The sequence below is a fragment of the Nyctibius grandis genome, chromosome 4 (assembly GCF_013368605.1).
Source record: "Nyctibius grandis isolate bNycGra1 chromosome 4, bNycGra1.pri, whole genome shotgun sequence".
Taxonomy (NCBI): domain Eukaryota; kingdom Metazoa; phylum Chordata; class Aves; order Nyctibiiformes; family Nyctibiidae; genus Nyctibius; species Nyctibius grandis.
Window position 1 is genome coordinate 32922726 of NC_090661.1, and position 13916 is coordinate 32936641.

Here is a 13916-nt window from a genome sequence, read left to right on the forward strand (position 1 = left end):
CTCCCTTATGAGGAGAGGCTGAGGGAGCTGGGTCTCTTTAGCTTAGAGAAGAGGAGACTGAGGGGTGACCTCATTAATGTTTATAAATATGTAAAGGGCAAGTGTCATGAGGATGGAGCCAGGCTCTTCTCAGTGACATCCCTTGACAGGAAAAGGGGCAATGGGTGCAAGCTGGAACACAGGAGGTTCCACATAAATATGAGAAAAAACTTTACAGTGAGGGTGACCGAACACTGGAACAGGCTGCCCAGAGAGGTTGTGGAGTCTCCTTCTCTGGAGACATTCAAAACCCGCCTGGACGCGTTCCTGTGTGATGTGGTCTAGGCAATCCTGCTCCGGCAGGGGGATTGGACTAGATGATCTTTCGAGGTCCCTTCCAATCCCTAACATTCTGTGATTCTGTGATTCTGTGAAGAGTTAAAATGCCAAGGACCAAACCTCAGCACAGGAACCGCGCAGTGTTCTGATGGTGTGCTCTCAAACATCCCGTATTATTCCTACACGTAATCTCTATCAGGACTACCCCAGCCAACTGGACAGGATGGGTGTTATGCGCAGCAGGAACCTGCGGCCCACATCCCTGTCTCTTTCACTTTGAAAGTGACCAGCAACTACCAGAGGGCCAAGACAAGGTGAAAATTATTGTAAAACGCCTGTATCTCTGGTTTTGAACAAACAGCTCAGAATTAGCACTAAACATATATTTAGTTTTCATTATAATGCCATCCTTCTGGTTATGAATCACTCGTGGGTGAAGAGTGGGTCACCTGGCGGTTGTGGTGGGAGGCTGGGGCAGCACAACCCTCCGTTCACCCTTGTGTTTCTCTGGTCAGTGGCTGCGTGCTGGGATAAGGGACGTTCTCCCGCCCCGCCCCGCCCCGCCCCGCCCCGCCCCGCCCCGCCCCGCCCCGCCCCGCCCCGCCCCGCCCCGCCCCGCCCCTCGGCAGGGCTGCCCGGGGACCGCCTTCACCCCCTCTGGCCCCGCCCCTCCTCCCGCCCCGCCGGCCGTGGCGCCGCTCTCGTCGCCCCTCTCGCTGGCCGGCGCCGCTCTACCCCACTTCCGGTCCTCGCCACCTCCCCCTTGTCGCGGCGCCGGGCGGAAGTTCGCGGCGAGGCAATGGCGGCTGTGGATATTCGAGGTAGGGATGGGGCGCCTGCGGGCTCCCTGCTAGCGGGGCCCTGGGGGAGCCGCCTCCGTTTCGAGCTGCGGGCCCTGCCCGCCGCCCTGGGCAGAGCTCCGCTCGCGGGTGCGGAGCGTCTGGGCGCCGAGGGGAGCGCGAAGGGGTGAGCTCCGACGGTGGGGCAGAGCGCGGCGGGCCCGGCTGCCCCGGGGCAGCTGCGGCTGAAGGAGGAGGTTGGTGTAGTGGCCGCTGTCGTGGCTGGCTGGAGGTTGTTGTGCTGATAGTATTCGCTCCAGGGAGCGTCCGGATCACTGGGTGATGAGGTGTGGCCAAAGGTGTGAGGATAATAGAGCCGCTTCCTCTGTTAGTGCTCTGCAGGGGCAGTGGAGCTGCTGAGTTTGTTTGTATGGCTCTGAAAACAGTGTACAAGCGAGTTCAGTAGTGTTGCTAATGCATCTATGTCGTGAGAAGGAAGTGGGAGGAAAAACTGTCCAAAAAGCAGTTCCCTTGGATGTAAGGCAAGCTCAGAGGGTGTGTTCAGGGCCACCTGGAAAAAACGATCCTCCCTTCTGGTACGCTTCTGCCCTTTCAGGTGGAATAAGGAGGTCCTGGGAGGAGACGGTAACATAAGGGAACAGCTAAAATAGAGAGTTTTAGCTCTGAAGTGTGGAGGAAAGAGGGAAACAGTGGCGTGTGCGGGACTTGCCTGAGACCAAAGCAGTGAGTTAGGCTGATAATCTTAACAGTGCTTCAGGTGGAGGTGGTGAGGCAGGCCAGGTGTTAGAAAAGCCAGAAAGAAAGCTGAAGTAACTGAGAACAAGAAAGGTTTGGGTGAGAATTCAGGGATATGAATAGGAAGAGAGAATGTTTTGAAGAAGAAGGGATATTTGAATGAACTATTAAAGAAGGTTTACCTTGTAAACAAAATACAGGTTAAATTACTGTGAAGAGTTTGAACTTTGAGAGAGGAAGAGGGGGTTGAGAGGGCATGAGAAAGGAAATTATTTTTCTCTCCAAGAGTGTCTGAATGGAATCACACCAAAAGCCTGTGTGGTGGAGTCTCAGAGAATGGCCAAGAACAGATACTTAGGGAAAGCTTGTGGGGGGTTAATGTTGGTAATGCCAGAGATGTTTTCTCCTTTTTTCTTAAAATTCTTACTTAATGATGTCTTTGGTCCTGTTTGCTTTTCTAACTGCCTTGTTTCAGATTGCAGCAAGGAGCTATGTGGACAATTAATGGAGGAGTGCTGTATTAAGTTATTAGCTGGTGTGAGAACCTTCTGTCTTAACCCAGATCATTTAAGCTCCCTCAAAGTCTTGTTTCTAATATGGCTCAATGTATTAAGTTGCATTTGAAACATACTTCTGTTTTTAAGCTATCAAAGTATTTTACTGTTCTTCTCAGTTTGTCAAAGCCTAGTATTGGGCTGTCCAGCTGGCAAGGCCAGGTACAGCACGTTGTGTGAATTGCTCTCCTTGTATATTTTTGGTTTGCTTGCTTGTCTCCTAAATTGTCCTGACATTCATGGCAGGTTGGCAGTATTGTCACAAGCGCTTTACTTTTGCATCTGTTATGCAGGTTCCACAAAAAAATGCTTTGAACAAGATGTCCTGTTTTGAAAGGAACAGGGAAGCAGGAACACCATCCTTTCTATCTCATACCCAGAATAAACTGAAGTACTCCCTTCTTAGTGCAAATAACAGGCATGACAGGTTCATGGTCGGTTTTGTTCTTCCTCTCTTTTTTTCCAAGAATAGTTTAAGAGAGCAATCTTGCTAGTTATAAAGGCAATTGTACGTATTGGCACTAAGCAGCTATGGATAAGTGAGCCTTAGAGCCCAACTTTATATTCCATTTTACGATACATTTATCAATCTATATACAGCATTATAGCTGTGTGTATATATATATATATATATATATATATATGAAGCTTGCCTGACATTCCTCTTGAGAAATGTAGTTATCGTTAATCATACAAGAAAGAAAAGTTTGTATTTTAAATGCAATATGAGAATTTATTATGGCAAGGATGCAAGCACGTAAGATTTTGGTTTTGTTGGGAAGGAAAGCTTGTGTTTTGGTTTTGAAAGGCATTTAGGGTGCTACTACAACTTAAGTGCTTAATAACAGATCTTAGTGCTGTGTTTCTGAGATTTCCTTTTTTTACAATGAGGAGAGAGAATGGTGTATGTGAAATAACGTGAATGCCTCTAGACTTCCCCCCCCTCCTCGCCTTGTTCTATGAAAGAGTTAGGCTAGCAATTCTGAGATTAACAAGGCAAATGATTTACACGTGACTATTCATGCTGCATTTTTCCTGGCTTGCTGGGCAGCTAGTGTTACTTTATTAACTGTTCCTCAGAGAAGCTGCTAATAGCATATGAGCTGACATTTTTGGATCTGATCCAGTTATCCTTGAGCATGCAGAGTTGTCGCAGAAGTAAAATATTCATAGTGGAATGATGAGTGGGAGTTCTGGGTATGTATATAATGCATGAACATAAGCGAATGGTTCCTGTGAGAAGGGAATTTCAGTTCTTCGTTCAGTCTTCAATGACTTCTTGTCACTCATGATTTTTAATTCTAAACAATACTACATGCCTTTGTTTCCTGCTTTCTTGTGTCTTGGAAATTATGTTTGCTACTGCTGCAATTTAAAATGGATGAATTTAAGGGTGCTTTTCAAGGTGCCTCATGGATCTTCAATGTCAGCAGTTTTGTTGACTGTAGAACCAATTTTTGACGCTGGTTTCTTTGTTCTGCTTGAGGAACACCATTTTGCTGCAATGTGATAATAAAATCCAGGGATTTTGATTCAAGTGTCCCCAAATCTGTAGGAACTTAATTGTCATATAATGATTTGCAGGTTATAGAGTATGTTTCATTTTAAAAGCTTGCTTTTTATGTAATTGTTAATACTCTGTAGTTAGATTTCTGTAATATCCATTGAGTTATGGAATGAGTAATTTGCTGCAGGCAATTTGGCAGATTAATTGTAGACTCAGGAACAGAATCTCTTGTTCAAGACTACTGGGAAACATCTGCCCAAAGATAGCATCTTTGTGTCTGCCATTTTGTTTTTTTGTTTATTATAGATTACATCCACCTCAAAAATAACAATCTTTGAAACATAACAGTATCAGCTACTGTGATACCGTAGAGATATGTATTTTAATAAGAGGACATCTTAGAAATGTTACCAATGGCACTGTTTTGTTTCACTCAGTAGTTTACTCATTTGCTTTAGCAAAAAAAAATTATTGGTATAATTAATAGATCTCTGTAGTGTTTTACCTATTTTTCAGCATCATAGCTTACAGCTTGGAAACTATTTATGTAAGAAATAAATTGTTTTAAACAGACCAGGTTGAGATTTAGTGTGGCATGTTACCATTTTTTTTTTTTTTTTTGCCCTGCAACTGATTCTGACTTAGTTTAGTAAATTCAACTTGCTTACCAGAGACGTGGCTTTCAAAAGGAACCGTGCTTTGGATTGCCTTTTTACTCAGCTAATGCTGTTGTTCATAAAATAAACTGTATGTCATACTACCAAGTAGATGTAGCATGATAATATTCTGTGAAGTATTAGAGCTAATTAACTCCCACCAACACAGCAGGCACACGTGCACACAGACCCTGCTCACGTTCTTGAGGCATAAAGGTATATCAGCAGCTAGTGGTCAAGAAAAGAAAAGTGCAATAATAAAGACTATATTTCTATTGTGTACCTACAACAGAACTGCAGAAAGTTAAAGGATATCAATTATTACTTGAACTCTGTGAAACACATTTTTAATTAGAACTGGTTTGTGTGAGGCTGTGTTCCACCTTCTTCCTCTGCTATAGTCATTAACTGGTGGCAATTTACTTTTGGAGGTATTTGTAGTGTTTCTGGCTGCTTTAGTACTCAGTGTAGATTTCTCTTCCCAGATAATCTCTTGGGAATTTCCTGGGTTGACAGCTCCTGGATTCCAATATTAAACAATGGGAGTGTGTTGGACTATTTCTCAGAGCGAAGTAACCCGTTCTATGACCGAACATGTAACAATGAAGTTGTCAAAATGCAGCGGATGACCTTGGACCATTTGAAGTAAGTTGTAATTTGGAACTGCCTCCTGTGCAGTGTCCTTTGTCCCTCCGTCCAGAGGCTTTGATGGTTGAATGGAAGCATGCTGCTAACCTCCTTCTGTTCTGTGCTTTTTAGTTCCACCATTTGCCAGGGAGTCTAGCTTTTTTTTGTATTTGGATGTCTTCTACTTCCTCTTATGCCATTTCAAGGAGGTGTTAAGCCTGAAGGATTCTATGTATGTTCTGAGATTCCAGTAAATCACCTTTTAGATATCTCTCTGAATTAGAAAAGCTGTCTTCTCTCATCCTTCCAGCTCAACAGAACCCAAGTAATGGTAATGTAGTTAAATGTTTTTCTGTGGTGAACAGGGTTTATGTTAGGGGATACTTTGAGTTCATAAATAGTTTATGTTTCCATATCCCACTGTCTATGTGCCATAATGAGTATGTAATTCCTCCAAAGAGCTGGCTTTTTAGTATGGATCATAAAAGTAGTGAGTGTTGTAAATAAACTGATCGCAGATGGTTGTGTAATGAGATTGCGGTATGCACAAGTTAACTTTCTTTGCAGTTCCCCATCTGCTGCACTGAGCACAAGTGAGATGTTTGAGAACTATTTAAAGACACCACAATATGATAGGGAGTGTGCAAGCTGAGCTAAAAGTTCATTGGTAAAGTCACTTGTGTTCAGATGTGGTTGCAGAGAGGCTTTCACATCAGATGGTCACATCATACACTGGTCCTTTGTTCATGTGTTTGAATGACATCTTTGTGATGATAGATTGTTATCTTTCTTGCTATTTATTTGTTTGCTAACATGTTCTGCTTAGATGTTGTGTCAGGTTGTTGTAACTCCCTTTGTGTATGGAGCTAGGTTTTGATAGCTAGCTCAGGAAATCCTATGCCTTTATTTACTGCACATTATATAGAAGAGCTTCCAGATGATCAGAACTTCATCTGCTTACTGCCAGGCCCTTTGGTAGCTCTTCACATCCTACAGATTTTACTTTGAGGAAGGTACTTATTCTGATTGCTTCTTTTTCAGCCAGATGGTTGGAGTGGAGTACATCCTTCTTCATGCTCAAGAGCCCATTCTTTTCATTATCCGAAAGCAGCAAAGGCAATCTCCAACACAAGGTAAGGTCACTCTGTTCTTGTTACTGTTAAGAAGGCTGATCAGTTAGTTGCTTTTATCTGTTCCTAATTATTATTCAAGCACTTCTAGTTCCCCTTTTCTGTCTCTATGTTAGATCTAAGTAAAAGGTTATGAGGCTTTGTGGTGGGGTGGTGGAGGTATTTTGTCTAGCAGAGTGACCTCTAGTGTGCTAATAGCAGGGATTGCCATCTTGTGGTGAAATGTGAAGAGTGCAATGAGAAAGTGCTGCACTGTGACAATATCCTTGCTTGGGGCTGATGAGCTGTTTAATTTGAGCTAATAATCTGAAGTGGCTAGTATGCATTTCATTTATTTATTTTGGAGAACCATGATTTCCATTAGTTAGGGAGAGGGATCATTCATGCTTCTGTTTGTGTCACACCACTCTCTTATTCTGCGCTATTTCCACCTTCAACTGTGGATTGGTTATACTGCTGGGTAAGATCTTGTCAGTAGAAGACAATGACCCATGTGAAAAATGACCATGAGATACTACAAATGCTTGTTGTTTTGGTTATTCCTCCGAGAACCAAGTATTTTGGAATTGTGAGGGAATCTTGTGACAACAGCACCACTCCTTCTTACAGTGTCACGGATGACCTTTCCAAGTTTTAAATGAAATACCCTAGGGGTTTTTTTTTCCATTTGCATGCAACTGGCTTCATTATTCCTTTCTAACCTTAAATTTACTTCTACGTGTGTGATTAATTTAAGAAGTAGCCACGTTTCAGTAGTTATTGGACTGTCTTCTGTGTTTACTGCAAATACATGTGAAATAATTTAGGTTATTTCAAAGTAAGCTTTACAGAAAAGAAAGGCAGGGTTAGTGCTAGTTATTTCTTGACTTTTTTTTTTTTTAGTGACTTAGGCTCTGCATATGCGTTTTGGTCTTGTACAGGATTTTGCCTTGTCTAGCAATGCTGCTTATTTAATTATATCAGGTAACGGCCTCTTTATATTGCAGTTCTGTACTGAAAAAGAACATATATGATTCCTTCTTTAATAGATTTTTTCGAGTTGTTACTTTATTAAAGGTTTTGAATCTAGCTTTCAAAAGGTGAGTATGGAAATATCATGTAGCCCTTAATTTCCTGTTTTGACACTTTTTAGATCAAGAGTAGAGTTGAGGCTTCCACAATATGTGTGTTCAGACTTTTGCTTTAGTGCAAATGTATGTTTGGTGGAACTTAACTGGGATTTGTTGGGTAACATTTTTCCCGTTGTGACTGTACAGTTTGTGCTAGGTACCTTGATTGAATTGCGTAGTTCCCTAGTGCAAATGTTACCTGTGTGTTTCATTTTATCATGGTACAAATATTAGTGTATTTGAGACACGAGAATGTGGATGGAAAACTAAAATTTAATGAGTTCACAGCTAGTGTTGAGTACTCTGATAGAACTGGTGCAGGCCTGTCTTATGACTTCTATGTGTTTTTAAAAAAAAAGTATATTTATATTTTAAATTCTTTAAACCAAATTTTGCCTGTTTGAAGTGATTTTGGAAAAATCTTTAAATCCAAGGATTAGCGAGAGTTACCTGTCTAGGAAAGTAGGCTACTGTGGTACAGAGCTGTGAGACAGTAAAGCTGGTCTTCTGTGTCTTGCTCCACTTCTAAGGAAATGCTGAGAATCCTCTTTCTTTTGAGGAGAGGTGGGTGCTGGCTGTAATATGCACCCAGCTGCCTTAGTCTGTTAATTTAGGCAGGTGTCCAAGCTTCATAAAATGCAAGTATTGGATGAATTGGATCCTGTCAATGAAAAGGTTCAGACAGAATGTGTTAATGCAGATGGAGGAACTGGAACAAATGTGTGCGCAGGTAAGATCCTTAGGAGTGTGAAGCTCATAGCATCGTTATAGTTTCTCCATTGAAGAATATTTGGCACAGTATTTCGGAGGCAATTGTGATGTTCCTCTACACTGCAGCTCTAATGAACAAGAATGTTTGATGGGTCAGTAGAAGTTCCAAATCTGATTTAGCAAATGCCTTTGGAAGGTCATCTTCTGGCAGAATGTTATTAATTTAGAAAGGCATACTTTGTGTGTGCTTAGCTGCCATTGGGTCTGGGAAATCTAGCTAAGAGGACTGTACAAGTTGAAGAAAGCTGAGGCCAGAAGAATGAGATCTTGTATTGTTGTGGGTTTCTACCGGTAGCAAAGGCAAGTGGAACTACTTCCAGTGCATTTCAGTTGACTCCTTTTGTGGAGCTCTGAAAACCCCAACTCTTGTAAGGTCAATTATTTGTTTGCAGTGGGACAGGACTTAAAGCTGATGCTTTTCTATCTGTAAAGCAGACCTTGTTTTGTTTTTTTTTTTTTCCCTTATCAGTCTGTGGCTAGGGTGCAAATAAAGCACCTTGAAGGAAAAAGTTAAAAAGAGAAAATTTGGTGATGAGATGAATATTGCTATATCTGCTTTTACTGCTGAAATTCAACAACAAATACATGGTCTTCAGCCAGAGCTTTAAACTGATCCTGCTTTTTTTTTTTTTTTTCTCCCCACAGTTATTCCGTTGGCCGACTACTATATTATTGCTGGAGTGATTTATCAGGCACCTGACTTAGGGTCTGTCATTAACTCCAGAGTTGTAAGTGATCTGTGCACTTGATGTATACCAGTTTGTATCTGCTTTTACTTTTGATTGTTCCTCAGGCTTTTTCAGTCCCTTGCTCACTGTTTTGAGGAAAGATCTTGTGTAGTATACAGTAACTTAAACCCCACTGGTTAATATGGTGTGCATCCCATGTGGAAATGAAAGATCCTGGGAGAGTGCAATATGGTCCAAAAAGTAGGATACATTGTTTAAAGGTGAAGGATCAGAATAACTGAAGCTACACAATTGGGCAGAGCAACATGAGGTTTGAATAATTAAAAGAAAAATTAAATGACAAATACATATGAGATGGTAATTAAATACATATTCAGTGAAGCTTGCTTTGGAATGTTAATGTCAAAGTAATGTAATATTTGTCTTTAAATGAGGCTTATGTTTTTAAGTTAATGTGGTATCTCTCTTTAAATTGGATACTTGGGTTTGTTTTGATTTCTTCTATTCTAGTAAATGACTACTTTTGCAAGTTTTTCTCTGTCGATTTAGAAAAGCACTTCAGAAAAGGTTTTGTAAGAGCCTGTTAGAGAGATTACATTCTTGGTCCAAAACTGGATGTCCCAAGTTCCCTTCCCAGAACAAAAATTAATATAGAATACTAATTTTAAAATCCCTGCTTTCAAAAATTTATACTGTATTTTCTCCTTAAATTCTGAACACTGCCTCATGTTCTTGTTCTGAAAGCTCACTGCAGTGCATGGAATTCAGTCTGCTTTTGAAGAAGCTATGTCCTACTGTCGGTATCACCCATCCAAGGGCTACTGGTGGCATTTCAAAGATCAAGAAGAACGAGGTATGATTCCTAGTCGCTCCTGTGTACTTTGGGAGAAGGAAGGTAACGTAGGGAAAAGCAATGCAGAGTGATGGTGTAGACATGAGGTTAAGTGTTTGTCTGAAGAGTAAGTTAGTGCTTCCTGTCACGTGGAAGGAATCTTGCTCTTCTGTGCTGATGGGGTGAACATGAAGGCATGGGTGGGAAATGAAAATGGTGAGCCATTTGTCAATAAAGTGGGCAACTCTTCAATCCACTGGAGACCAAATTACATTTTCAGAAGCCAGAGCAGTTTGTCAGGAGGTAAGAATTGTCCTTAATCTGTCTTCCACAAAAAAAATAACTGATGTCAAAAGGAAAATTTACGTGAAGTTTAGAGGAGAGACAAATACCAACTTGTCATACAACAAAGAGCTGCTAAGAGAACAGAACTTCTAATACAGCTTTCTCTTACATTTCTGTTACTTGCAGAGAAAGCTAAACCAAAAGCCAAGAAGAAAGAAGAACCAAGTTCTATTTTCCAAAGGCAACGGGTAGATGCTTTGCTTTTAGACCTAAGACAAAAGTTTCCACCCAAATTTGTTCAGGTATGATACTTACAAGCCATAGTATTACTGTAACTTACTTAGAACTTAAGGGAGATTTAAGTACTTGAACAGACGAAACTGAATGGGAATTTTGTGTGCTTTCTGCAATGGTAACATGGATTAGATAATAAATTTGAAATGAAAGGCTCTGATTGGAGTGTAGGATTCCTCTTTGTAATTGCAGGAGTCAAGACCTTGGCAAAACTGTGAGGGTGAATTTTATTATACAAATTTCTTATCTAATCACAGAGGGTCTGTTCTTGTCAGCTATCAGATTTTGCTGCTGCTTCCAGTTTCCTGTTTTGTGAGCTCTATCAAGCTACCACAGCTATTTTGTTTTAGTTACTCCATTGTTCTGGAGGCTTATTAATTAGTGTGGAAATTCTTGGCATTCTGTGAAATTGTTGTGATTACCTCTGATCATCTCTAGTAGCCATTTGTTCCACCAGGTCTTCTGCTTGGGAGCAATGGAAATTATGGTTGCAGCATCTCACAAAACTGTTTACTCCTCAGATGTGGGAAAGACTGGCTAACTGCGTATTTTTTGCTTTAGTGCTTTTCACTTGTCAGAGGAAAAACTGGATGTTGTAAAACGTTAATTGGGTTTTGTTTAAAGTGTATTTAGTGATCCCTTCTACCCTTAACTGTTATGTATAAGGGCACATTGCTTGTTTTATATTTCTAGGTGAATAGTAGGAAGGGTTAAGAATTATGACTTTGGTTCCACTGATGTGTTGTCTTATTTTTTTTCTTCCTCCCCACAGCAAAAACCTGGAGAAAAGCCTATCCCAGGTAAAACTCTTAATATTCTCACAAGACTTAAAAAATAGGCTCTATATAGCAGTGTCTTCCAGTTGCCATATAAGCTCCTTGCTGCTGCTACTGAGGTGGTTAGGAATTCTGGCATTGCCTAATTGTGCAAAGTACTAGGTAAGAGTTCTCTGTGACAGCCAGAGTGAAATTGAGAAAATGTGTATTCTACTCCAGCCCTTTCTGTCTGTAAAACTGTATTGCCTGAAGGTCCAAATGCAGGAAATGGTCTTTGAAAGTAGGAGGAGGGTAAAAGGGTGAATGAGGGAACAGTTTGGTCAGTCCAGCATCCTAGTGATTTTGCATGGTGCTACACGCTCCAGAAGGCATGTGAAGGCTTTGAGTGGATCGTAAGTAACCTCAAAACAGGAAAAGCATAAACTGTATCTCTTCAATCTGTTCCACTTTTTTACCCATATAGGTATGAATTTTAGCCCTTGGTTATTCTTATACCTCTGAAATTAATTTTGCCCCTTTGACATCAGCAATAGTTTCTAAGTCCTCTGAACAGTATTATAGGAATAAAAACTGGAGGTTTAACTTTCTTTTGCTGTTACTTCTTAAGTGGATCAAATCAAGAAGGAACCAGAACCAGCCCCTGAAGCTGTCAAGCCAGAGGAAAAAGAGACTGTAAAGAATGCTCAGCAGAGTGCTGGTGCTAAAGGACCACCTGAAAAACGGATGAGACTCCAGTGAAGGGAGAAGTTGTTACACATCTGGATTAGTCAGTACCTGGAAAACAGGAGATTTTTGCTCACCCTTCCTTATATTTAAGCTCTTCCACTGAGACTGACAATTCAGGGACTGAAGTCCCTGTAACAGCTTTTTCTGTAGAAACCTGTCATGCAAATGTTCATGTCAGGATGTGAGCTGCACCAAAGAAGGTGTTTTCAGTCTTCATCTTATTTTGAATGTTGGCTTCTGAGAACATGGACATATTTTGCAGCCTCCTGAAATCTTTACAAACTCTGGCATCCCTTGTGTCTTGGTTTCTGATGTAAAAAGAAAAACTTTTATATAAGAAAAAAATATCTGAGTTCTTGGCAAATAAAACTCCTGGCTGCTGGAATGCCTTTCTTAAATGCTTCTTTTCTTAGCAGCAAATATGCCATATGTGCTGACAGAATTTTTTTGCTTGGATATCGGAATATATTGTGTACTATTTTGAGGAAGAAAAGTTCAACTAAAGGGATTAGGCTGCCTGCTATAAATTGCTGTCTTTAGTGCGCTTGGGATACAAACAAAAGATTTGATAACTGGACGCTGAAACCCGTATAATTAGATGTCACACTGCTCTCAGTCTCTAAATGTTCTAGGGCACTCATTTTACTTCATGGCCAGGCTGGTCTTTTGTTATAAAAGTTAGTGTTCTCTTCGAGAGAGTTGTGATGACATTAAACAGGCTAAAATATCCTGTTGCACACTCAGTGAAGCGGTTTATATTTCTCCTTTTTTCACTGTAACTCAAATATATCAATTACATCCCTTCCTCTGTGCTTCTAGCACTTTCTTGCTGCATGTGATCACCTTAATTAGTCATCTGCCTTTTAGACCTGAGGAGGTAGGGCAATGGAAGAGAAACATCAATGACAGATATATACTTTGCTATTTAAGCGTGCTACTTACACAAACTGCTTTTTTTTTTCAGAAAAATTAGAAGTCATCCATTGCAAAGAAATTACTATTGGTTTGATTTTGGTTTTTCCTTGAAATAGCTTGCTTGCTTTTCACAACTGTTACCTGCTTTCTTGTGGTAAACTGTAGTAAGCAAGAAAAAGGTCTGTACATAGCAAGCAAAATGTAGATAGGAAGGAAGAGTAAGATATGCTTAGATAGCTGTGTCAAATTTATTTTGAGGTTATGAGAGTCTCTTTCTGTTTCAGTAACTAATAAACATCTCTGACTGGGTAGCTATTGAATGATGGAAAGACCTATGTCATTTCTGTCCTGTAATCCAAAGCTGTAACATTAAAGATGTAGATAAGCCAATAGCTGTTTGCTGTTGATGCACATACAGACCTAAAATTCATATGTTGGTGTACTTAAGTGTGTATCAGCTTTATTTCATACCACATGGGTCAAGTCTGAACAGCTCTTTCTCCAAATGTTGATAGAAGTAGATAATAAACTAGTGTGAACTCTTAAGTGAAGATATAGAAAGCAGTTATTCTGGGATGCTTGAAACAAGACAGAGCTAATTTTTGAGCATTGAATAGTTACAAGGTAGTGTGAATGGACTTAGAACAAAAGGTTGTTGATTCTTTCTTGTATTAAAGAAATTTCTCTGAAAGCAAGGAGGTCAAGAAGCACCAAAGCCATCATCTCATCCACCCCCATGATGAAAAGGAGGATCTACAGAAATGAGGCATGAATGGTGAGGAACCTCAAGAGTCCTTGCTGGATTTTGGCGTTCACAATAAAGTCCTTGGAAATGGCCATTAAAGCAGCTGAATTTCTCTGTAGTTATTTGTATTACTAAGAACCTCTATGTCGTTTGGAAAAACTTAAGCAAGAAACATGTCTAGACTGCACTGTAATGAAGATCTGGGATGGGTGGGTTGGTTTTTGGTTTGGGGTTTTTTTTTGAGGGAGAAAAAATAACTACTCATACACTGAAAAAAGATTTAACATTAGTAGCAGAAGAATGATATCTTGCTTATTGCTGAAGGCACATACAGCTGTGGTCAAAAATGGATGCTATAACACATAATACGAGCAAAGTATTCTGTCTGTCACTGGACTTCACCTGCGATAAAGTGTGTTGTACAGCTCAATGTCTGAAAAAGCATCT

The 13916-nt window shown here is 40.5% G+C and overlaps 1 protein-coding gene across 2 annotated transcripts; it reads left to right on the forward strand.

The window, feature by feature from the left end:
• The first annotated feature begins 1043 nt into the window (after window positions 1-1043).
• MED6 (mediator complex subunit 6) lies at window positions 1044-13577 on the forward strand. Of its 2 annotated transcripts, none has more exons than XM_068398554.1 (8): window positions 1044-1139; window positions 5056-5215; window positions 6239-6330; window positions 8853-8935; window positions 9641-9749; window positions 10200-10315; window positions 11080-11107; window positions 11691-13577. In XM_068398554.1, the coding sequence occupies exons 1-8, from the start codon at window positions 1118-1120 to the stop codon at window positions 11819-11821; spliced, it is 741 nt and encodes a 246-aa protein (XP_068254655.1). In that variant the 5' UTR covers window positions 1044-1117; the 3' UTR covers window positions 11822-13577. The 2 variants fall into 2 exon arrangements, with proteins under 2 accessions (XP_068254655.1, XP_068254656.1); XM_068398555.1 differs by having other exon boundaries at window positions 13402-13577.
• The last annotated feature ends 339 nt before the right edge of the window (window positions 13578-13916 follow it).

Excerpts from the sequence above, each read along its gene's own strand:
- MED6 (XM_068398554.1), top strand. The coding sequence starts at position 1,118 with ATGGCGGCTGTGGATATTCGAG. Across the intron at positions 6,331-8,852 it reads AAGGCAATCTCCAACACAAG|TTATTCCGTTGGCCGACTAC; the intron begins GTAAGGTCACTC and ends TTCTCCCCACAG. Across the intron at positions 11,108-11,690 it reads TGGAGAAAAGCCTATCCCAG|TGGATCAAATCAAGAAGGAA; the intron begins GTAAAACTCTTA and ends TTACTTCTTAAG.